Source organism: Clupea harengus, unplaced genomic scaffold (assembly GCF_900700415.2).
Source record: "Clupea harengus unplaced genomic scaffold, Ch_v2.0.2, whole genome shotgun sequence".
NCBI classification, from domain to species: Eukaryota; Metazoa; Chordata; class Actinopteri; order Clupeiformes; family Clupeidae; genus Clupea; species Clupea harengus.
Window position 1 is genome coordinate 1 of NW_024880310.1, and position 24164 is coordinate 24164.

Below are 24164 nucleotides of genomic sequence, written 5' to 3' on the forward strand. Positions count from 1 at the left end.
CATTGTACCAAACATGCCAAGATAATATTTGACTACTGCCTCACCAAGTATTGGAGAAAGGCGAGTAAAATCACCAAATAGTTCACTTTTAAGGATAATCTGTCCAAAGACCCTTTAAACATCCCTAGATATCAGGTGCAGAGATACCAAGGCCCCCGTGTGATCCATCTATTGTTGGCCCTCATATCTGCCACTCGATGTGAACACATAATGACATCATTGTCCATTTACCAGTACTCTGAGGCAAGAGGCTTTATGTATTTGTATGTACCTTTGCGTGCTTTCCGTCTTGCACGAGTGCTGGCCCCCGAAATAATCTCTACCCTGTGCTCCCTCTCGATCTCTCCCTCTGCCTCCTCCTCTGCCTCAGACTCGCTGCCACCCTCAGCTGGCCAGGAGAGCTGCTGCACAAACGAGTGTGCTGCATCACACTGCCAAAGCACGGAGGTGGACAGGCCAAGGACTGGCTCAAGAGCTTTTAGCTGGGGCTCATGAGGACAGCTCTGTGAATGCTCCTGGTACCAGCTGACTAACGTCTGCAAGCTGGTAACCGGTATTTTCTTGCCTAAAAGAGAAGGTGTTTTTAATGTAGATTCCAGCACTAAACTGAAAAGATGCTTCCACAGATTCCACCACTCACCCTTTGTATGATTGCCACACAGTTCTGGGATTGTCTTCTTCCTGTTAACAGCAACAGTGTAAATTACTACAGTTTTCAACAAGAATGTTTTGTGGAGATGACATCATGTAAATATACCAATTTCATCCCCTTAAACCAAGCAATTTTGGCCAATGTGGAACAAATGCAACGTACAAGTGTTGAGATTGACACTGTTGTACGTTAGACCTGGCGCTGCCAACAGAGAATCTGCAGCAGCACGAAGGAAGAGCAAAAGGATATTTAAGCTTAAAATGCACTGTTTACGTACCCGCCATATCGCTGCTGATACTGCTCCCCATACGCAGAATTCAACAGAATTAAATACTCTGCTAGTCCAGCATCGCTCAAGCTAGTTTGCCGGCGCAGCTCACTCCAAACCTTGTGTGACTCTCCAAGGTAAACTCGCCGCACGTCGTACTTCTTCCTCGACTCCAGTCGCCTTTGCGCTCGGTCGGAGTCAGTAAGTCTGGGCCGACCTCTACAACGCCGTAGAATTGCCTTAATCTGGCCCCCAGTTTCTTTCGTGTCCAAGGTGGCCTCTCCTGCATACCCAGTCGCCATCTTGGCCATCAGCTGTCTGGTGTTGTGGTGGTTTACGAATAATTTCAACGGAAGTTGACAGTACACTTCCACAGGAAATAGCAATGTTTAGATAGCGACCATAGACATGGTAGCGACGGAGTCATGGCTCTATTCGCATTTTAGTGCAACTGCTCTGCGCATAATGAGCGCTCAGGCATTGTTTTCTTTACTCGGGGTGTATATTACTTCGCAATTACTCTCCATATTTTATTAAACAGTTCTGCATAGTAAAATGTAAGAGCAAAAATGTCCGTTTTGCAGTTACAGAGGTGTCTTATTCTGATTGTTCTGGTCAGTGTAATACATTTCGACTGCACAAATATTTCCATCGAGGAACCAGAGAAAGGAACGGATTCCTTACTTGTGGGTTGCTTTTAACAGACAGCTATATTGACCAATCAGATATCGAAGTACGTCCGTAGGGCGTGTTGAGACACTACGCGGGAAACAATAACTTATTCGGAAAGTTGCTGGACAGCTGTGATTCTGTGGAAATGTAAGACTATATATATATATGTCTGCCATGCTATGACAAGCTTCGTGAGCGTGTCTCTTAACGTCTGTTACCGGAATAGCTGCAAATAAGTAGTTATGGCTGACATTTTGGACGCAGTATTTAGACGGCATGGTCACCCGACTTCAGCCTCATCAGAAGACAAGAGCGTGTTGAGTCACAGCACTACAGAGTGTGACGGTAGTTCAGTGGTTGTCATTGGAAAGCGAGGCGTCTGCAGCGCATTGTTATTCCTGACAGCAGTCACAGCTGCTTCAGAACTGGGCCATAAAGTTATCTTTTACACTCATACTGTCATTCAGAAGTTCCCGGTACCTGTCCAGGAGTCTATGACTAGCTTGAAACCAGACAGTTTAAAGGTAATAACGCCAACTGATCCTATTTCTAACTCACGGAAAATGTTAAACCTAATGCCTACATCTCACAAGGTCTCTCAAATAAATATAATTAATGATATGCTATTCTTGGTGAACATTTATAGTAGCTTTTAGTTCCCACCTTACAAATATGTTGAAAATTATTGAAATACTCAACAGTGATGGAGCATAGTCTGTATGAGTATTAGGTATTTATAGGCAAGGTTATTTTTGACTTGGTGTTGTGGTTTGAGGATAAGGGAATCGACTTATCTTTGTGTGCACAGCTAGATAGAGTGTGTAAACATGTTTCTTAAAGTAGTATACAGTCAGTGAAAGATGTTTATCCAGTTTAATCTGAACATAACACAAGCTTCCAAAGATGGGCCCATGGCCAAGTTCTTTAGAATCATCAAGAAGAGATGATGACCTCTTTTTAAACCTAGACCTAACAGCCTAATGTGCCTTTTCTGTGTCACCTGTGCACTTTTTTGTTAAATAGGTTGAGGTGTGTCAATATCATTGTTTAGAAGTTGATATAGTGTTCATTTCAATGTAAGACCCTAAAACATTATTTTTCCCTAATGCCTGAAACAGAAAATCAAGTTTGTGTATCCGAGATCTTTAGAGGAGCTGCTGCTGGACGTGGCCTCCCTGCATGAGCTGGGCTCAAGCGCAGCTGCTGCCCCGTCCCTGGTGCTGGTGGACGGGCTGGACAGCTACCTGCATGGGATGGATGGCGTTGGAAGAGCAGGCGCTGGGGGGCCCCAGAGGGAGGAGATGAGTGCCACAGCACACCTCGCAGCTCTGCTCATCGACACATCCTCCTTCCTTACACGCATCTCTGAGAAAACAGGGGACAGTAGATGTATTGTTAAGGGTCCTGCGGTCCAATGCCGCATCATCGTCTCCTACCACTCTGACTGGGAAGCCGTGACCACTGACCCTAAATTGTCTGTGCTAGACCGTTACTTCCCGACACGCTGCACCTTGGTTCAGGAATTGCGCTCCATGGCTGCTAGGGATGAATCACAGCATGAGTGGCAGGTGTATCTCTCTGGGGCAGGAGTGAGTGGCGGGACCGCCAATGGACAGCAGTGGCATTTAGGTGTTCGTGCCAATGGTGCTATGGAGTTTTCTCGCACCAGCAAATCAAAAGAGCCTGGAGACTCGGATCAACAAAGGGAGGGGGTTTAGAATCTGTTGCAATCTGCAAAGTCTCTCATGTCAGGTCTAAAGCTGTTTCCCCATCTCTTCCTCTTGAAGGGAAGACCATGAAGAGGTGGTGAAAATGTCTTAAGTTAGCGGGGAAACTGTCAAGTATGGCAGCCTCAATGCCCGAGTTCTAAATTCAGTTTAATCGGTCAGGTGAAAGTTTATTTACTGTCAAAAGCAATCTTATTGTTTGTTGTTACGCAAAGAATAGAAAACACAGTTTATTAAGATAAAGTTTATGCATTGTAAATAAAAAAAGGGTTCAGTGTGTTTACATCTGACAGTTTTTGTATAGAATTACAAGTTATTTACACAAATCTCATATTCTGTAAAGCAGTTTCAAAAACAAATAAAAATCACAGTGTTTAATTTTATCTTAGAAAAGTAATTTTTTTACAGAAAGTACAATATATCCACATGCTAAAATTGCCAAAAAAGAAACAGGAAAACAACACAAATGACATTAAAAAGACGGATAAGAGAGTTCAACATTCTGTTGATCATAGTCCTGCTTTGGTTTTACTTGCATATAATGCCACTAGATAAGAGATAGAGGCTGCTTAAATCGAGCCAATTTTATGTAAAATTTGCTGTCGCATCCATGAAATCAACAGATTTATATTTACATTTGTATGTTATGTACAACAGCCACAAGAGTAATGTCCTTTATAAATTCACAAGATGCTTTGAAGACTTGTTGTCTTTTGAGATAGGAAGTCTGCATGAAGGTCTTCCCATGTAAAAATGTATTGATATATGATAACATAACAGAGTAAAAATGTCAAACATAATAATCCAAAAACTTTTTTTACTCCAAGTGTGCAATATAAACCTTGAATCCTGGAGAAACTTGTGAGTTATATTAGCTACTGGGAGAATGCCTCCAAATGTTTGTGATTGTCTCTAGGATCAAGACGTCTTTAATGCCTTTGAAAACAACATTACAAATAGCTATTATGTTTCATTGTTACGAAAGGTTATGAAACTATTGTCTGAGTGTTTTTTTCATGATGGGATTATAATTACAATCACTCTGCTGCCAAGCAAAAAAGTCTTGTGTGTGACGCTGAAAAGCAGGAATCTGCACTGTCTTCTCATTCCAAGTATATTAACAGTTTGTACAAAAACCCATGACTGGCTCAGGCCTCAGAAATGGGAAGGGACCCCAGTAACTATAGAGTGAATCCACTCAACCTTTCTGCAAGCTGGAGATAAGCCTCAGAGAAAAGCCTGATATCACCTCTCCTTTTGTTTCACTTCTACAGTAATGGACATTTGTCTAATTGTGTAATAGAACACTGACAAAACTGCAAACTTATGTTTGCATCAAAAGTAAATGCAGTAATCTAAAAATTTGAAAATAAAATAACCTTGTTTATATTTTTATACCTAAAACAACATTTAAAGTAAGTTATAAAAGACCTTGACGTGTATTGACATTGACATAGTCGTTAAAGAATAATGACTAATTTCATGATCACAGTAATAGCTTCATGTGTACGGCCCTCACACTATGCAAGGCAAAACTGATTCACTCGTTGATTCCTCTGCCTTCTAATCTATTCTCAAAAGCCATCCTCTGATGTGTGTGTCTGTGTGTCAGCTTGAGTATCATAAGTACTAGAAGCTGCAGGTTGTTAGCTTATGGTTGGTGCACATCAACAGAAATATGCCCAAGATGTCCTCCTCTTTCAGTGAAAATCCACTCCTTTTCCCCTTTCCAGTAAGCTTAGGCTTGGTGTCCAAGTGGTCTGCAGTCAGAATCTGTGGGCTGCCGTGTGAGCGGCCAGTGTTTGTGTTTGTGGATGAGGGGCAGCTCGTTGGTGTAGATCACCCTGGGCTTGTGTTTCCGCTCCGTGTCAGCAAGCTGGCTAGAGCTCATGGGGCTGTAGTCCATGGAAACTCCCGAGTCCGCCACGGCCATGTAGGTGTAATTGGGGCCATTCGGTGGCCAGGTCTGGTTGGGGTACTCGAAGCTGCACTGTGAAGACAGCCGGCCCGAGCCGGAGCTCTGCTGCAGGGAACCCAGGTCGGAGTGAGATGTTGACGACCTGGTTCCTGCCCCCGCGAATAGAGTCTGTAGAGGTAGGGACTCCTCCAGGATGTCTTCCATCTCATCCCCTTCCCTTTCTTGTGCCTTCTCTTCATCCTTGGGCTTCTGTGAGCTGTGGTTGAGGGAGACATAGGCATCATGGGACTCCAGTAGAGAGGACTGGGAGAGGGGGGGCGGATGGAGAGGCAGGTTCCGAAGATGCTCCAGCATCCAAGCCTCGTGCTGTAGCTCCGACCATCTTTGCGGAGAGACTCTGTTCAACACCTGGTCGCCCTCGTCCAGCTGCCTGGCTCCATCAGCCTCCATGGCCTGAGGGTCCCTGTGGGGTGAGATGAGACTGGGCAGGGCTGCTCCGATGTTGATCTCTGAGAGCACCTCCAGCGGAGCCACCGGCTCATCGGTGTAGTAGTAGGCTGGGATCCACCTCATGCCGCCAGGGTTGTGGTTCATCCATTCCTATACAAAGACAGGAGTCACTGTACATCTCATTCACCCTCTATGAATTTTGAAATTATATCACTGCTGCACACTGGAATTGGATAGGATGGTCACATGAGGCCTACAATACCTGGAAATCCCCTTTGTAAACAGTGAAGAGATCAGGGAATTTGCTTTCAGGGCTGGGGATGACAGGCCACAGTTTCTTCAGAAGGAAGCTAAGGACAGGAGTACACAAAGGCATCCAATGAAAATCATGACATGCTGGCCGAACATTACATTTGTTTATACTTAACGCTTAATCTAAATTCAGTATTTAAGTAATACAATTTGACTGACCTGCGATGGGTCAGGAGGATGGACAAAGAGAGCAGAAGGAGGATAAGGGAGATTATGAGGCTCATTGATACTATGAGGGGGTCCGTCTCTGTCAGAGAAAGAGAATAGTTTGACTACGTGGTGAAGTTAAAGATATTCATGGCACAAGAACAATGAAGAGGTGATTGATGGTTGCTAGGAGTTCAACTCAAAATCTTGTGATGCTGGCATAAGACAAGAGTGAATATGTGACATGATATTCACGTGTCAATAAGGATATGATAGCGATCACCTGCTTTTACATGTATCTCTTAGCAACTAATCTCCTGATGTAAGTGTAACTACTGCTCTTTTCCAAAAAGGTTTTAACAGAAAACTGCACGGACTTAACAAAGAAATTAAGTAACACTCACCATTAGGCAAGATCACTGTTACTGGATCTGTCCAGGCACTCCACCAGCCTTTGAAGCCTGAGCTCTGAGGCCTGACACGGGCCTTCACAGAGTAGTTGATGCCTGCCTGCAGGCCCTGCAGGAGTAGGTCTGTTTTGAAGCGCACCTGCTCCCGCTGTGAGAAGGAAGTAGAGATTGTGAGGGAGCCTTTCTGTGACAGGTGCTGCTATCTGTAGACAGCATAGGTCTTGATAAGGAAGCAACACTGGCTTCATGCTGTCTGCCTAACTTGGCAAGTATTTGGTCATTGGTAATCTCCACAAAACATGACAAAATGATCGACCACCCAAAGACAATTATATAAAACGTTTCTATAACAAACTGTTCAAGACCTTCCACAGAAAAGGATAATCTCTATGACCCTATTGCTGTTGTTGTTGTTTTTTGACCATTGATCCTTGAAGCTGAGTGACTTACTTTTCCCATCTGGCTTCCTGTAACAGCATAGCTAATCTCGTACAGCAGGCCATCATCAATGAAGTCTGGTGGCAACCAGGTCACCTTCAGCTGGCCTGGCTTTGCCGTCCTTCTCAGCGTCATGTTGCCAGGAGGGTCTAGCAGGACTGAGCCACACAGAAGGAATGTTAAGTCCAGTCACGACGTACCTTTCATTACTGTTACTTCTAGAACCTCAAAACAATCAGCCACTAAGTGACTAGCTTCAACAACACTGGGCGTTAAATATTTGTTCAAAAGCCTTAGATGAGTCTACACCCCGGGTACTTACACATCTGGTCAGTGAAGAGAGAAGAACGCTCGTAGATCAGCTGTTCACCACGAAACACCTTGATGTCCAGAGGGGAATACCATATGACTTGAGAATTCTCACAGGAATACATTTTTTTTCCGTCACCAATGGAGAGGACTTTAACAGGACAGACAGTGGTGTTGCGGCCTCTGTGGGAGACATAAGCGCCATTTTAAAAATGCAGGTTGCTGGCAAAATGCCATATCAGTGCCAAATGTGCTTTTGCCAGTTTCTCTCATTAGTTGTCAAGACATCTTCCTTCTTCGTTTCTCTGTTAGTGGAAGAAAGTTGTAGCCAAGCTTGAATACAGGACATGAAAATAGGATGCTGTAATGTTACTCACAGGTATGTGAATCTGAAGGTATACTGATCTGTGGTCCCATTGTCCTCACCCTGCTCTTCCCAAAAGCAAAAGATTTCAACAGTCCCTTTTAGGAAACATTTAGGATTCTCTTCCTCAGACCGAAGCAACATCTTCACTGTGAAAAGGCGGATCATGACAAATAAACCCATAAATAAACAACTTATGTTTCATTAAAGCAGCACCTGTGTATTTTGTAATTAAGGCCTACAACAAAATATAAATAGGTTCACAGTGTGGGACACTAAAAAGTAATAACATTGCTTATACGTTAATGAAAAGACTGAAACTGCTTTTGGAAGTCAATGCCACTAGTGAAAACGTAAGCCTACCTTTTGTTTCAAGTTCCCTGGAGCCCTCCACACATGCGTCTTTGGAGATGCAGAGGAAACTACAAAACGCCAACACCTTTGCTAAGCTGACATATGTCATTTTTCGATCATCTGTTTAAGCAAAACCTGGATTGCATTTTGCTGAGGTGCATAATTGAGTGGCTGGATCCCCAAGTTACTTCTGTCGTCTGTGGTTGAGGACAGCGTCACGGTAAGATACCATGGACTGCGCGGCACTGTCACACGCCTGCATCATAGGAGATAAGCAAAGAACTTCCAAGCTGTTTACCATTTTTTATTACTTCATGGGCGGAGCCTCGAAAAGTTACAAAGTCGTTTCAAACCAGTTGTGTAGGAGGAGCCGCTGCGAGTAACATTTTCATTGATGTTTACAGTCTTCTTTCTCTTCACTAACGTAGTCTAGTTATAACCTATGGTGAACATATATCTTAAATAAAATCCGGACTGTAAACTGGTTATGTTTAGGTCCGGAAACACTAAAGGCACAATAAATAAAACGAATTTAATAATTGACTGAGAAACTGTAGGTGTATCAAACAGGCCCTTTTAGATCGCGCGCAATCCATAAAGACAACTTCGACGAAGAATTGGAGCGGGTGCACGCGGAGTAAACGGTCTTTTATCAGGCGAGCGCAACCCACTGTTTTTACGCTCAACCTGCGTTATCAGCAGTGCACGTGGTTGTGTCTCTGGGTGCCAGATAAGAGGGATGTTGCGACCCAAAGCAACCCGCCCTCCGCAGCACCGTGAAAAACCCATCATTGTTCAGCATCGTTCTTTCCGTTAATCTGCCTCAAACTGGGGGACTAAGAAAACTTAGTTCAGAGCAGAACTGGATGTCTGCGTCTATGCTGACAAGGGTATTTTGAATGCATAAATCATGCGGTGCTTCATGGTCGTCGGTTAGTCTACTGGTAGGTAACAGGAAAGGTGCGTGAGGAAATGTAAGCGTGGGACAATGTAAGTGTAGTTTTCAACGTGGTTACAGACAAGGATGTGGTTTGTCAAGCAGTAAATTACACTACATGCCACAAAAACAAAACGTTTAGCTAATTCAGCATCTTTATCAACTATAATTAATGTATGTATGACACAGCCTACGGATTAGCCTACTTATATCCTGAAAATATAAATCACATAGGCAAACAAAACAATTCCCTTTTGCAATAAATGCTAACTTTATTTTTGTAAACAAATGTATCAACACATTTCAGTTGGCAAGGTTTCTTATACACACTTAAAAGACATGGATATCCAATTTCCACACCATCTCACACACAGAAGGAGATACACTTTTCTGCCACTTTCGCAAACCACAGTATAAGACTTAATGTGACACACCGGATGAGACACAAAAACAGCATTATAATCGTTTTAAAGTAAAAACTCAACTGCAAGGATAACTGCTCTTCAAGTCATTTTGAATTTTGACAGCGAGTAGACTTACTTGACTCAATACTGTTAAATCAGTAAGTCTTAACAGTTGTTGTATGGGGGTGAATATAACACATAAATATTTAAGCACATACCTTTAGCTTCTCACCCCCTTAAAAAAAGCACTACCTCCAGTGTGAATACAGTAGATCCAGTATGTAGGTCTGAGCCTCAGTGTATAACTAAAATGAACAAGCGTTTGAGCTGAACACACAGGAGTACAATAGTGTCCCACCAACAGCACCCTGAAACATGTTCCACATGCCTCACACAATCTGTGAGTAGAAAATTGTACAACTTCACTGCATAAAGCAATGTATCTTTGGCACCACACAGATGGGACAAGGGAACACATTAGCTGCACTTCCTGGAACAGGAAAAAGTAACCAAGTAAAGTAGTGTTAATTCAATGTGTGCTGATTGGTGTCAGTGGAATAGCAAAACAAGTGATCTATAAATGTTTCACATTGTGTCATTGTCATTGTTGTATGTATTAGAGGAATGTAGCCAAGAGACGCACAGGGCTCCTGAAAGAGGGTAATAGAGAGTTGGAAAAACCAGGGTGCAAGGTACTGTGTAGCGGCAGTGGCTAATAACTTGAACCATGGAAAGCTTGGTAGTGAGCGAGAAGACACAGACACAGACAATTTGCACACGCAATTCAGACACACTCATGTGTGTCTTCAGCTTTCAGAACTCTATCCAACAAGATCTGGTGATGCTTTTCAAACCAGATGGACATGAAGAGGAAACTAAGACGGTATGCCATCACACACACACTCCATTAATAAGATTATATACACCCCACAACACTGCAGCTAGCACATCCGCTGAGATGAAACAACTAAAAGGAATTACGCATCTCCATTACGATGACATGTACTGTCTGTCACACATCATATTTAAGCATGGGATGATGTATATCTATTTCACAGAAAGCATATGCAGCAATAGACACGTTACACCAAAATCACAGTGTTGGTCTGATGTACATAAACCAACCATAAAGCAGAGGGGTGCGTATTTGAGTGGAGGTTATGACTCAAGGTCAGGGACGGGGGTAGTAGAGGGCAGAAGTAGAGGGGGCACAATGGGACACACAGACCCAATGAACCTCATGAGATAAAGGGTGGGACAAAGACAGGCTGCAGTGACACCAAACGACTCCTGCAGCAAGCATGCCACTCTGATGGCACCCTCCTGCCAATGGATGAAGATTTGATTAGAAAGAGAGACTCTATATTTCTCCATCAACCTCTCTCTCTCACACACACACACACACACACACACACACACACTTCCTCTCATTCCAATAACACCAGCTGTGACAGGGAATGACTTGTTGTGACAAATGTAAAGTTTAAAGGCACGTTCAGTGCACACAAACATTCACATAAAAATGAAGACTGAGAGTGCATGTCAAAGAAGCAGAATGTCACATTCAGAGATTTGCGCATGTTTCTTGTATAAACGTCGGGCAAAGCCTGCTGCATCACATGCAATGAACACAAACGGATGATATATGTAAAGGAGGCAGTCAAGGACTAAATGGTTTGTATGTGCCTGTGTGTGTGCATGCATGAGCTGGAATATCAGGCTCACACAACCAATGTTTTGGTTTAACAGCTACGACAAAAAGCATGGGGCTTTCTTTAGGGGTGCTTGAGTTTATCCAGCAAACCCAGCAAACATGTGGGAGGGGGGCGCTGAAGAAGGTCTGGGTGGGGGGCATTGTGGTGGTGGTAGTGAATGGCCTATGTGTGTGCATGTGGGTGTGTCCCCAGGTTATCACTGGGCTTCTGTTTCAGTGGTTTTTGATGAAGAGGCCAAGTTAAGAGCCAGTAACAGATGTCGCTACAAGTTGGTGTATGGGTGTGTGTGTGCTTTTCCTTCATTTTGACCCAACCAAGACCTCAGTTAATCATGTTGTGTGTGGGTTGCATGTTTGCATTCATGAGAGTCCGTTTCCTTTTAAGAAGGTCTGTGATAGTGTATGAGTGTATGTACAGTATGTGTTTGTAGCCCGTCACTCAGAAACACCTGGGATTGGGTAGAGCACTTGGACTGTGTATGGAGGTGGGTTTGGACTGTGTATGTAGGTGGGTTTGGACTGTGTATGGAGGTGGGTTTGGACTGTGTATGGAGGTGGGTTTGGACTGTATGGAGGTGGGGTTTGACTGTGTATGGTGGGTTCGGACTGTATGGAGGTGGGTTTGGACTGTGTATGGAGGTGGGTTTGGACTGTATGGAGGTGGGGTTTGACTGTGTATGGAGGTGGGTCTGTCACACAGTTCAGCAGGCACAGGCTCCGTGGCTCTCAGAGGCTGCCTCCTGCAGGCTGGAGTCGGCGTAGCTTTTGGGCTGCACCCTCTCGCCCTCCATGCTCTCGTTCATCTTCTCACAGATCACATCCACCAGGCGCTCAAACACCTGCTTCACGTTGATGTTGTCCTTGGCACTGGCCTCAAAAAACTGAAATCCTGGAAAGAGAAGGAGGGGAGAGGAGACCGACAGACAAGAAAGACAGAAAAAGAAATGCAGACAGACAGACACAGAGAAAAGCAATGAAGAATACTGAAAACTGCGGTAGTTCTGGCATAGCCCAGTGAATTAATGTTACTTCAAATAACAATGACTAGGTGGACTTGTGAATTAATGTGTGCTTGTGAATGTGTCTGTCCATACATACAGCAAGCAAACAAGAAAACATCTATGAACATAAGAGTGTGTGTGTGTGTGTGCGTGTGACTGTAGGTGTGTGTGTGTGTGTGTGTGGGTGTGTGTAAGGGAGAGATTGAGATAAAGGGTGATAGAGCGAGAGAATGCGTACAAGTATAATTGCTTACCTAGCTCATCAGACAGTCGCTGGCTGTCTTCTGTGGGGATTAGGCGGTCATCCTCCAGGTCACACTTATTCCCCACCAGTATCACCTGGGCGTTATCCCACGAGTACGTCTTAATCTGGGTGGCCCTGTGGGAGAGAGTTCCTTGCAGTCAAACAAAGCAAGAAACACAAAGACCAGTGTCTAGTGCCGTACAGAGACTGGGGTAAGGATGCAATGACTGGTGTCATGGAAGATAATCAATATTGATGTATGTCTGAAAAATGTTTTTTTTTTTTCTTTGTCAGGTTCTGTTGTGAATAGTTTAACATCTTAGAACCACAACATTTCCAATTCATTGGCAACTATAAAGTCAGTTGGATGTTAGATTGTACTTGTAAAATGTATGTGTGTGTGTGTGTGTATCTGAAATGTGTCCATATAAGGTAAATGCATAACAGCATCGCTGTTTAAAGAGGTGACAGAAATGGAAATGACTGATGAACTCCCTCACTCACCAGTCTTGCACGGCGCTGAAGGACTCCTGGTTGGTGATGTCATACATGAGCAGGAAGCCCATGGCTCCTCTGTAGTAAGCTGTGGTGATGGTGCGATACCTCTCTTGTCCTGCTGTGTCCTGCATACAGTCACACATACACCAAAAAGCATAAGTTCCGCACCTGAAGCAATGAGGCATAAGAAGTGGCAAGCAAAATGTGGTCACAACAGCCAACACTTAATACAACCACAAGAGGGCAGTATGTTCCATATGAATATCAACACAATATACCAATTGTGGACTATTAATTGTGATCTGAAGCGGGCATTCTTCAATCTAATCTTCTATCAACATCACTGATGATACTGGTCTGAGAGCAAAGAAGCAGCCACTGTATTCTGTGTCACACCTGATCAGAAGTTTACCAATAATCTCAATTTGAATACTGTAAGGTAGTGTTGGAATCAGAACCAGGCCTATGGAACCCACCACAGAGTGTACATTGAGGGTGTAAGAGTATGAATATCAATCACTGATCAAAGAAAAAAAATCAAGCAGGTGAGTGGAGTGTTGTCAAGGCAACTCTCCCTTGCTCACAAATGTCTCCTGGTTACCTGGTCTGAGCCCATCATTTGCATTGAGGGCCTTGACATCAGTGAATGAGGAGGGGAGAGGGGGGTTACCCAGGTAACAGCTGGGTCAGTAGAACCAATGAATGTTCCATTAGTGCTTTGAGAGGCCATGGTTGTCAGGATGAGCTGCTCCACATTTAGGCATGACGCAGAGCCAGCTCCTTCAGAGAGGATGATGAAGACCAAGTGGCCCTGGCATGGGTTTATGTGTATGTATCTGTGGGTGTGGGTTTGTTTACACATTTGTATGTGCGCAATGAGTGAGTAATGTGTGTGTGTGTGTGTGTGTGTTTGTTATATATGAGTTGGCATAGATGACCCGACATTCAGAGGGAGAGAGCACTAAAAGAACACACAGCGTTTTTCAATCAAACAGGAAGAAGCCTATTTACCATCTGAGTGGAGAGGAGTGTCATAGTTAGCATGTCTGTGGGGGTGGTGGTTTCCTTCACTACAATATATGATGACGATGGTAAATGGTTCAGTAGTGAAAGTGTGTAACCGTCTCGATGAATGTATCACACACACACACCCCCAACCCCCACAGTGAAAGCTCATGACCCACACAGGACTGAGAAGCCCACAAAACCACTCACACACCAGGTGTGTCATGCTTTTCCAAAGGTGACACTTTTAATCATTGTTTGCTTTCAACACACAAACGCACAGTTGCTCGCACGCAAATCTCACTAATTGGTAGGAACAACCCTAACTGTATGAATAGTGTACAAGCTAGGAGGAGACAGTGAGGTGTGGTGTATGACTAGGAAACCATATATACCAAGTGTGGTCATTTTGCAGGTTTGCAGGCCTCAATGTGCTGATTCACTATTAAGTCTGTTTGCTTTTACATATTACTGTCCCCCTGTAAATTTCCAGTCAGTCAGTATATAGAGAACATATTCACACATCATTTGTGTTTCATTACTCAGCTGCATTTACAATTTTTGTACACAAAGGAATAGATGAAGTCTTCAAAGACGAAGAGAAATATATCCACCTGTGATTAATAGGTATGTGAAAGTTTAGCACTTCAAATCAAAGCAGGCTAAAAGCTCTGAGCAGTTTCCAGTTACTGCCTTAGTAACAGTCCTGCCTCCCAAACACATACACACACACACACACACACACACACACACACACACACACTCTAAGTTGATTATTAACTGAAATGTGCTGGCTCACTCAGTCCTGACTCCTGGTTAGATCTTAGCGTTCCATGCCCCAAGGGGTATCTGGACCACAGGAGATAATTTATTGATGCAACTGCACTGTCCTCTTAGTTTCCCACTGCAACATCCTCAAATATTCCATATGGAAACATATTTTATCGTTATGTTACTATTTTACATTTTATGCTTTTGCTGGGTGTGTCAACAGACTTTTCTACCAACAGTAGAACAGCATCAATGAAGCTCCACCTAAGGATGCTGACCTCTATAATTCATCCATGTTTTGCAAACATGATATGGACAAGTTGGCGCCTACATTTGCTTCGGTAAAACACTTAAACGGACTGGCTCTACACTGCAGAATTCATTTTCACCAGGCCACCTGGCTCATGATACTAAGCAAAGGATCAAGGCCATTTTGCTCATTGCTGACAGTAGCAGTAGAGGCAGTAACAGAAATCAATTGAGGCCCATTACCAACAAATGTAGAATGATGTGTTGAGCTAATTGTAGCAAATCCACTGTTATACTGCAGTCTTGCAGATGGCAGACACTTCACATCCCTGCAGAAGCTGAGAGGCTGGGAGGACGACAACTTCCTCTTTCTCTGCCTGTGAACTGTGCTGCACCATGACGTGGCCTCTTACCTAATTATTCATAGCGAAGGTAGTGCCCAGTGAAATGGTGCGTGTTGTGAACTCAACTGAATGGCCGCCTGTCTACACCTCCCTCACATCAGTAACGAGGGACATTGCAACATCTGCGGTACGACGAGAGGGTGGGTGTGGGGCTTGAGCCAAAACCAACAGTGGTAGTGTGTTAGCTAGTTGTAAAACCCTGACTGAGGTAACTGTGTTCCTCGTATCAATATAAAGGTAAGAACAGGAAAGAGAACTGTAATGTCGATCTACATGCGGTCTACTCCTTGTACTGACATATGAAATTCACTATCCTATGTATTGAATGTAAGGGTTAAACTGGATATATGAAAATGGTTCAACAAGCATTCTGCTCAGTTTTGACTGCATGCGTGCACTTCATCTCCTCTCAAGTAGTTTGACTGAAGTGACTTTTTGTTATTAGTTTTGCTCTGCTCAACAGACCAGCAGGCTCCCTCATTCCACTTCAGGAGAATCTGTTGCTGGATATGGTAGCTGTGCATCAGAAGTCAATATCTACACTCCTGCTTTGTGTATTACTGTGTGTGTGTGTGTGTGTGCATGCATGTGTGTGTGTGTGTGTGTGTGTGTGTGTGTGATAGGTTAGGGATCCATTCTGCAAACACATACGTGGGGATGTACACAAACTCACCCAGATCTGTAGCTTGATCCTCTTGTTGTTGCGGAACACAGTCTTGACCTTAAAGTCGATGCCCACCGTACTGACGAAAGCCGGGGTGAACGAGTCATCGGCGTAGCGGAACAGAAAGCTGGTCTTGCCCACACTGCTGTTGCCGATGATCAGCAGCTTGAACATGTAGTCGAAGTTCTGATCGGCCGCGTCCTTCTGCGATGGCTGCTGCACGCGGGAGTCATTCACTGATGCCATCTAATGGGAGAGGAGAATTAGTTACTATTAGCTTCTGTCTAGTGAGGCAATGTTGGTTAGACACTAACCCTAGACTATTTCCACTTAGAGAGTAGATCCCAATGAAACCACATCATAATCAAATGGTGATGCTGCCCTTAGTACATTTAAATACTTCCTCTGGACTGGAAATGGGTACAAAAAAAACAAATAAAGTCAAAGACCAGCTATGAACAACTGAGGGTATCCATTCTATTATTTAGGGTATTCACTTAAGATAGTGAAAAGTAGATCTTCTACTAGATTTTTTTAACCAACTATAACTACGACAAATGTTATGCAATACTGGTATGGGAGAGAGACCAGCAATACTAGTATGGGAGAGAGAGTTTACCAACTGAGACAAAAGTGAAGACACTGGTCAGACCAGCTCTCGTACTATGAGTAAAAAAAATTCAACTATGCAGGAAATAAAAGCCATTTTGTGGACAGAGTGAAAGAAATTCACAACCAACATTCTCACACTATACTTAATCCCATCTTGAAGTGATGAATTTGCCCTGTAAGTATTGAATAGGAAGTACTAGTAAATATAAGAATTTTATAAAAACAGTTTAAAGAGAAAAGGGTTTAAGGTTGAATTATTGATGTGACTGGCCTTTAAAGATCTCACAGATAGACAAGGAGAGACAGCCAGAAATAGGGAGTGGCACAGAGTAAATGAGACAGTAAGAGAGAAAGGTAAAAAGAGAGCATGGGAGAAAGAGAGAGAGAGCATGGGAGAAAGAGATATAGAGAGCATGGGAGAAAGAGAGATAGAGAGCATGGGAGAAAGAGAGATAGAGAGCATGGGAGAAAGAGAGAGAGAGCCTGGGAGAAAGAGAGATAGAGAGCATGGGAGAAAGAGAGATAGAGAGCATGGGAGAAAGAGAGATAGAGAGCATGGGAGAAAGAGAGAGAGAGCCTGCCTTCTTGATGGCAGCAGATCAAATCACAGGCACACGGCAGCACTTCCCTCTAAAGAGATGCGTCGCCGTGGAGACCGACCCGGAACAAAGGCCCCAGACCCATTAGAACATTGGCCCTGCATGTCAAACACGACTCAACTCCAGAACAGCGGCTATTACAGCACAACAAAAGGAGGCAGCTGCTATTGTCTAGGGGAGGAGAAGCCCTTGTTTCAATTACTATCTCTGATTTCATGTGCCTTGCACCTGTAATTTAGATTGAAGAGTGAGTGTGTGTGTGTGTGTGTTTGGGTATGTCAGTGCTATATCTATCACATCTGTGTTTTGTACAAAAAGGTTAAACAGAACAGTACTATGTACAAAGCCAACACACCATTTCCCCAAAAGAATATACACCAGCTTACAAAGTAAATGTGTGGTACATCAGCAGCAGTTTTGAGCTACCGGAGTAACAGGGGCCCTGCAAATCAGCTTTTATTCAGTGACTGACCACAGATAACCATCAGGAGTACATTAAATCAGTGGCAGGACCACAAAAGCCAGGCCCTCATGTTCTGCGGTTAATATTGCTCCACAGACATGGCAAAATGGCTCAGTTTAAACTAAAGTTGGAACATTATGTTGTTCTCTTCCGTCTTACCAGAAAAATGTAAGCCTTCTGCAAATCCCAGTCACATGTCCAACACGTGTGCAGGCTGTAGCTAACTATTATAGAATGCCTCTGTATGAAGGTGAGTTAAAATACATACATACCAAATAATCAGTGAAATGCTTTTAATACCTGTGTTAAAAGCATGGATGGTCAGTGAAACACCCATGCCATTAGATTTTACTCCTCCCTTGGGTCACATATACGACAGATGTCTTGTGAAAATTAAAATCATAAAGAGAAACATAAAACTCAGTCAATAAACCATCCTTGCAGAGTCCAGTTTTCATTAGGCACCCTGCATTTACGGATGAGAGAAGCTCTACACCCACCACCTGCTCTGCCTGCCGTTCTCACTATTCCAAAGTTAGATGGAGAATCACCCTGAAGAGGGTTAAGGGTCCATTAACAAACAAGTGTCTTAAGCTGGTAGGTAAACAGAAGACATACACTGAGTGAAAATATAAGCTTTTGATGTAGCCAAAGAAAAGCCAGATTTGTTGCATAGGACACACTCATACACACACACACACACACACACACACAATGTCTGTGACACCAGGCTCTGTGTTGCAGACATTGACTAAATTGAGGGAACCACAGGCTATAACCATCTAATGATTTCTGGAAAATCGTTGTTAGCTCATTGGAAAGCTGTCCGACAGACAGTTGTGACTTTGTTGCCCGAAGTCACACCTAGAATGATATTAGTTAGCCAGCCTGCTATTGATTAGATAGTTGTTGTGCCCTGTAATGTCATCAAATAAGTGGTTAATAATATGAAACCAATGCCTAAAAAGGAAGACTATTGGTTCCTCCAGTAATGTTTTTGGATAAACTGGAAAACAATGCCAATAGGTGTACTGTAAGGAAGCAAATCTCTTTAATCCAGACAGTCACCGACCACTTCAGAGAACTCAGAAAAAAACTGCATGTTCAACCACAAAAAATATAAGTAACTGATAGAACATGAAAACGTAAGGAAGTTTCCCACTGCACGACTCATCACTTGACAGGCTGTTATAATTATGCAACTTTGCTTCCATAAAACTGCTCTTTAAGTGACTTCCACTGATTATCCATCAATTTCCACCTGAGCGCTTGTTCATAGCTTCAGACGCACCATATGGACAATTATGTGTGGTCTTTCGACGAAAATCGCGAGAATCCAAAAAACAAAAGATATAGCCTAGACATACACACGCCCAGCAACCAATGGTAAACAAAGATTACGGGTTTACATAAATACGCTACCGGTTTAAAAGTGCAGGAAAACACGGAAATAAGCCACCAACCTTCAATGCAACCGTTCTTTTATCGTGTCCGGTCCCTTCGGTTAAGTTACTCTCTATTTCCTTAAAATTGAAGATAGTCTTGCCAGGAGAAGAAAACACTTTGTACTAATGTTGCGTCTTGCACTTGGCTTTGTCAGCGCCGTACAACAGAGGACTTGATCAGTGCTCCCGGATCTTGTGTGTGTACCAAGGAGTAGCCAGTCTGAGGGAAAACGGAGTCGCAGTTCCCTTGTCGCCCGGGACTCAGTAAATGCTGGCCCTCTTTTGGAAGGTGTTTCAATGACGCGTGGGTGCGCGCGGGAGGACACACACAAACGCGCGCACACACGAACGCTAAATAAACCCGTTCCTCGTTCTATTCTGTTTCTTTTCAGTAAGGTATGCTACCGGTTCGGATAATATTAATAAGTCTTTTTAAAAGCTGAAAAGAACTGTTGATTATTCTTGTGCTTTTAATATTAGATATTTCCGCCAACGAAGCAGTATATAGCTCAAAGTCAGCTAAAGCTGTAACTCAAAATTCCTTGCAGTCACACAGCCATGGACACTTCCGTGGAACAATCTATCTCTACTGTGCTTCATTGTGTTCCAGCAACAGGAATTTTTGGAGGAAGCAGTGTGTATAGTGAGATACTCTCAACGAATGCAGGTCCAGTTTCTTATAGTGTCTTCCCACTCGAGTCGGTTTTTGAAAGGAAGAAAGTTCTGCAGCTTATATACCTTTGTTTATTTTTCAATGGGTGACAAAACACCTTTACAAGGTTATGGTAATTCAGTTGTATTGGATAGAGCAACAATATGACAAAAACATTGTCTTGTCGAACACTTGACTGACCTCAACATCAACATAAATACTGCAGTTTAAATGTGGCACTTAAATTCTCATCATGGACTGTCCCAACAAGTACACTTACTCCTCCAGTCTTTTGGTGTGAGGGATGCATTTGCATTTGGATAAAATAAACAATTAAATCATCTTTGGTCAGCAGCACACTCAGTCATACAAACATTTTGATTGATCAGATAGCAAACGGAATTCCTCCAAAACGTTCTGGCTTTCAAGAAATCAGAGAAGTGCACTTCTTTGGACCTTCACTCTCATCCTCATTGCCGACCTCATTTACTGTACGTACAGAGATGGGGGGTGGGACTCAAGTGCCTGAAAAGTAAAACACCTCCCAGATCTGTCATCTCAAACATGCTTAATCCTCTGGAGCTCTCCTGCTTCTGAAGTTTCTCCTCCCGCTCTCTTCAACTCCTTGCCTTAAGCCTGCTCCCCTCTTCTCTCTTTCATCCATCTGCACTGGGTTTCCTGCCAGCTCCCCATTAGCCTTCCTACTGTGGCTTTTTGAAGAGAGGAGGAGTGCAGGCAGACCATCCAACTCTGCTCTCAGAGAGGCCTTCTGCATGCCAAATACTCCATTTGGGCACCACGTATTCCACTGAAAGGCTCCGCCATCAACTAAAGGAGTTACAGCACAAATACCCCCGAGTGCCAGGCACCCTCCCTTCTGTCTGGAGTCTCTTCCTGAGCCAAAGGGTTCAAACTGTGTTTTTATTTTTTGAAGAGAACAAGTTTTATGGTCATCAGCCAGAGCATACTTTTCAGCTTTGAGCTGCTGGCAGCAGTAACAGGGGAAAGGGAAAGTGCATGTTGGAGGAGTTGGTGATGATAAAACGGCCCACTTCTCCACTTTAGTCTGAAGTGTGAACATGTCATAGGACAGATATATTGCACATCCTGTTTTTTGATGGGTCTCTAGTAGATCTCTAGAACATGTCATAGGAAAGATATATTGCACATCCTGTTTTTTGATGGGTCTCTAGTAGATCTCTAGAACATGTCATAGGAAAGATATATTGCACATCCTGTTGTTTGATGGGTCTCTAGTAGATCTCTAAAACTGGTTTGATGGAACTACACATCAATTGTGAGCAATTACAGCCATTGTGTTGTACAGCCTGAAGGATGTGATATAAACATATTACTGTTAAAGCTATACAGTGTTCTTTTGTAGACCTCTGCCATTTAGGCAAGTGATACACCGGTAGTGCAGACTGATATGGCAGTGAGTGGATGCAGAAGGGGGTGAAGAGGCCACAGCCCCTCCATGAAGCTGTTGTACAACAGGGTCAGTGGAAATCCAATGAAATAAACAGTAGCTGGCCTTAGTCATAGTGGATCTGATTTTACTTTCAGGACTGATTATGGTTGCTGAGTAAATAACAGATCTGTGGAGCATCACTCGCATCCTTCTTCTGTGCTTTGGGGATAAATATAACTCATAAAATAAAGAAGTATTATAGGGTCCAAAAACCAGAGCCAGTAACCTTGTCCAACTAAGTGAATTTTGACAAAGCCTGATATTGTAGGATATTTTATAGAGTGCCCTCTAGTGTCAAAAAAACAATGTAGCATTGTATTACCAGCATCTTACAAATCAACATCCACACAACCAGCGCAGAGCATACGTATTTGTAAATATATTTTATTGTAAAAAAAAAAAAAAAAAACAATAATTCAAAAAGTCAATGAGGAATCCATGTCGTTACAGAATTTAGTAGTAGTGGTAGTGTGTGTGTTTGTATATATGTATGTATGTGAAATATATATATGTATGTATGTATGTATTTATATAATTAATTGAATGTGAATGTTTAATAATGTTACCAAAGAAGTTAAAACATACACTATTAAAATGTATCCTGCATCCTCACTTCATTAGTTTTATACGGCTTTAAAACTGTACAGCATTTTACACAGCATCGACATACAAAAATATTCGATGAAGTGGAGGCAAAACCCAGCGCGGTTTAGCCCTGCTCATGAGAGACTCAGTTTGGCGCTGTTCAGCTTGTACTGGAAATGAAAATGAGCTCGACACAGCCCGGAGCGGTGCAGCCAAAAGCACCAATGGAAAAACTCCACAGCTCTGTGTGTTTGTTCACCGCAGATTGACAAGAATGTCACGCAGAAGTTCACATCTCAAGGACTGTTCAAATGGGAGGAGGAGGAGGAGAAGTGTTTAAATGGTCTGTAGGTGTAATGCCAGATACACCAAGTTGGTGGTGGTACAGATGAACCCCACTAAGTTGCACAGGTTCGAGAGGCCGTGGAAGCGATAGAAGGTGCGTTTGAGTGCTTTGTACTTGGGGTCCTGCTCACGGAGCTTGGTGTAGCCATCCTTATTGGTGCCCAGGCCAATCTCATTCCCTAGACCATGGTCCTGCTCGATGGCCTGCATTTCAAACATGGCCACTGTAGCATCTGGGCCGAACCAGTGTGCGTTCATACCCGCCATGATTAAAGCCACAAGGTAAAACATCATCTGTGGAGGAGGAGGTGCATATATTTGTGGACTTGTGTCATAAAGAGGTCCAGATTCTGAATGATTTATTCAGGAATTGTTCTTTAAAAAGACCAGGAAACAGACAAAGAGCAGCATGTAGCATATTGGCTTGTCCTAAATAGAGTGAATAGAATTCTGGGATTAGATCACTTCCCATAGTGTTTACTTACCTGCACACTTTCATGCCAGTCCAGCAGCTCTCTGGGGTGGTAAACTGCATATATAGCTAGGCTAACCAAGTTCCCTCCCAGAAGAGAGTAGAAATAGATAGGAAATAACTTGCTCTGCACAAGACCAAAGGTGTGCCGTGTTACCTGCGACACCAATACAAATCCTGAGGATCAGACAGACAGAGAAAGAGAGCGATATACCACTTTAGGAAAACACCATTCACAGAGAGCAGCTACATAACTTCAAACATCATGAGATCCTTACCACCTATGAAGGAAACCCACATCTGCATCCCCCAGGTGAAAGAGATCACCAACAGGTGAAGTACTTTGATAAGGTCTGTAGGATCCCCTTCAGTAGCCATGGCAAACCGACTGTAAGGAAATAGGAAAATAACCATTATTTCAGTGAAAACTATGCAAAACCCTGCCAAAATGACAGACAACGCAAAAAGGCTTAGGCTTCGACTCTGTAGGCACAGTCCCCAGTATGCCAGACCTACGCAGTACCCTCACAGCTATCGTAATTCAGATGCCACTGTGTAACCTTGATAAGATATTATCGAGTGAAACTAGGGCTTCGACTTCTCAACGTTGCAAGTTGTTAACCAGTGTACACGAACCAACTTCTTCGAATTCAAACAGGCCACTTAATTATATTCATGCAAGCTGTTGATGCGCCGTAATCATCAGTGACAAACAAAAATAATTATTAGCAATATACAACTGAAGACTAACACATTGGTGCTGCACATACATGTAAACGACGTTACAAAGTTACAGTCGAGGCAAATTTGTCCTGGTAAATGCCAGTATGCCTATCGTTATAGAGCGTCATTCCAAAATTCGCATAACCGTTTTTAACTGATTACCTTACGTGTTTCACTTGAATTGAGTTTGAATTTACGTAGGCCTACTGATCTTTGACAGACGTCGATCTTGGGTTCACGGTTTGGATACTGGTTGATAGACCAAAAGAAGAAAATGTGTTCCTTGTTAAACCACGCCCACAAAGAGTCAACCGCAAATCACAATTTCCCTTTTGAAACATTCAAGCCAATCATCTCTGCGAACACCTCGTTTTCATAAGAACCTCCCTGTCATTGTGACATAACGCTTAACTGTATAAAATTGATTGTCATTGCGACCTTCCATGGAAGTTGTAACACCCGGTCACTTTCATGTAATCTGTTTAACGCTTGGTTGACATCGTCATGGATGAGGAAGATGGTATGGTAAGTAACAGCAGAAAGTGCCAAACGGTCTTTGCTCATTACCCAGTTAATTTAAAGACGAGAGAAATTGGACTCTTCGCAAACTTTTTCATTCTTACATTTTAGAGCAGATCCATGTCCCTAAAGCCAGCTGCTGAGGGTATGTTGAAAACAACTGCAGGAACGCTTCTAATGTGTTCAGCATTATTTTTTTGAAGGGAAAACTTGTTCAAACTACATTTTTATTTTGAAGGGGATCTCTCACAACGGTCCATCCTTGACGAAATACAGGCTTTGAGGGCACAAATCAACACGCAGACCCAAGTAATCTCTTAAAAATGCTCTTACATGATCAAACAAGCCTTTAAAAGTTGTTGATAT

The 24164-nt window shown here is 43.1% G+C and overlaps 5 protein-coding genes across 7 annotated transcripts; 1 reads left to right on the top strand and 4 right to left on the bottom strand.

Moving 5' to 3' along the window:
- Nucleotides 1-32: 32 nt before the first annotated feature.
- Nucleotides 33-1446, bottom strand: znf653 (zinc finger protein 653). The gene is made up of 3 exons (XM_042706533.1): nt 930-1446; nt 641-681; nt 33-565 (listed from the first exon to the last, which is right to left on the bottom strand). Exons 1-3 carry the CDS (start codon nt 1229-1231, stop codon nt 228-230), a joined length of 681 nt encoding a protein of 226 aa, XP_042562467.1. The 5' UTR covers nt 1232-1446; the 3' UTR covers nt 33-227.
- Nucleotides 1447-1745: 299 nt separating this feature from the next.
- Nucleotides 1746-3678, top strand: swsap1 (SWIM-type zinc finger 7 associated protein 1). The gene is made up of 2 exons (XM_042706532.1): nt 1746-2116; nt 2711-3678. The coding sequence occupies exons 1-2, from the start codon at nt 1835-1837 to the stop codon at nt 3308-3310; spliced, it is 882 nt and encodes a 293-aa protein (XP_042562466.1). The 5' UTR covers nt 1746-1834; the 3' UTR covers nt 3311-3678.
- epor (erythropoietin receptor) lies at nt 3535-8681 on the bottom strand. The gene is made up of 8 exons (XM_042706531.1): nt 8031-8681; nt 7681-7816; nt 7317-7486; nt 7007-7152; nt 6551-6704; nt 6159-6246; nt 5950-6037; nt 3535-5837 (listed from the first exon to the last, which is right to left on the bottom strand). The coding sequence occupies exons 1-8, from the start codon at nt 8128-8130 to the stop codon at nt 5058-5060; spliced, it is 1662 nt and encodes a 553-aa protein (XP_042562465.1). The 5' UTR covers nt 8131-8681; the 3' UTR covers nt 3535-5057.
- Nucleotides 8682-9205: 524 nt separating this feature from the next.
- rab3db (RAB3D, member RAS oncogene family, b) lies at nt 9206-21385 on the bottom strand. The gene is made up of 5 exons (XM_042706534.1): nt 19050-21385; nt 15922-16158; nt 12826-12944; nt 12332-12456; nt 9206-11965 (listed from the first exon to the last, which is right to left on the bottom strand). The coding sequence occupies exons 2-5, from the start codon at nt 16156-16158 to the stop codon at nt 11778-11780; spliced, it is 669 nt and encodes a 222-aa protein (XP_042562468.1). The 5' UTR covers nt 19050-21385; the 3' UTR covers nt 9206-11777.
- Nucleotides 21386-21522: 137 nt separating this feature from the next.
- Nucleotides 21523-23549, bottom strand: tmem205 (transmembrane protein 205). Of its 3 annotated transcripts, none has more exons than XM_042706537.1 (4): nt 23447-23549; nt 22835-22944; nt 22570-22733; nt 21523-22378 (listed from the first exon to the last, which is right to left on the bottom strand). In XM_042706537.1, the coding sequence occupies exons 2-4, from the start codon at nt 22932-22934 to the stop codon at nt 22076-22078; spliced, it is 567 nt and encodes a 188-aa protein (XP_042562471.1). In that variant the 5' UTR covers nt 22935-22944; nt 23447-23549; the 3' UTR covers nt 21523-22075. The 3 variants fall into 3 exon arrangements, with proteins under 3 accessions (XP_042562471.1, XP_042562469.1, XP_042562470.1); XM_042706535.1 differs by having other exon boundaries at nt 23442-23549; XM_042706536.1 differs by having other exon boundaries at nt 23327-23549.
- Between the last annotated feature and the right edge of the window lie 615 nt (nt 23550-24164).

Coding starts and splice junctions, on each gene's coding strand:
- rab3db (XM_042706534.1), bottom strand. CDS start 16,158: ATGGCATCAGTGAATGACTCCCGCGTGCAGCAGCCATCGCAGAAGGAC. Junction 12,945..15,921: donor GGATCAAGCTACAGATCTGG/GTGAGTTTGTGT, acceptor GACTGTATGCAG/GACACAGCAGGACAAGAGAG. Junction 11,966..12,331: donor GCGACTGTCTGATGAGCTAG/GTAAGCAATTAT, acceptor TTCTCTTTCCAG/GATTTCAGTTTTTTGAGGCC.
- znf653 (XM_042706533.1), bottom strand. CDS start 1,231: ATGGCCAAGATGGCGACTGGGTATGCAGGAGAGGCCACCTTGGACACG. Junction 682..929: donor TATCAGCAGCGATATGGCGG/GTACGTAAACAG, acceptor TGCTGTTAACAG/GAAGAAGACAATCCCAGAAC. Junction 566..640: donor GTGTGGCAATCATACAAAGG/GTGAGTGGTGGA, acceptor CTTCTCTTTTAG/GCAAGAAAATACCGGTTACC.
- tmem205 (XM_042706537.1), bottom strand. CDS start 22,934: ATGGCTACTGAAGGGGATCCTACAGACCTTATCAAAGTACTTCACCTG. Junction 22,734..22,834: donor GTGGGTTTCCTTCATAGGTG/GTAAGGATCTCA, acceptor TCTGATCCTCAG/GATTTGTATTGGTGTCGCAG. Junction 22,379..22,569: donor ACTGGCATGAAAGTGTGCAG/GTAAGTAAACAC, acceptor CCTCCTCCACAG/ATGATGTTTTACCTTGTGGC.
- epor (XM_042706531.1), bottom strand. CDS start 8,130: ATGACATATGTCAGCTTAGCAAAGGTGTTGGCGTTTTGTAGTTTCCTC. Junction 7,487..7,680: donor ACCTTCAGATTCACATACCT/GTGAGTAACATT, acceptor TGTCTCCCACAG/AGGCCGCAACACCACTGTCT. Junction 7,153..7,316: donor TCTCTTCACTGACCAGATGT/GTAAGTACCCGG, acceptor TGTGTGGCTCAG/TCCTGCTAGACCCTCCTGGC.
- swsap1 (XM_042706532.1), top strand. CDS start 1,835: ATGGCTGACATTTTGGACGCAGTATTTAGACGGCATGGTCACCCGACT. Junction 2,117..2,710: donor TGAAACCAGACAGTTTAAAG/GTAATAACGCCA, acceptor TGCCTGAAACAG/AAAATCAAGTTTGTGTATCC.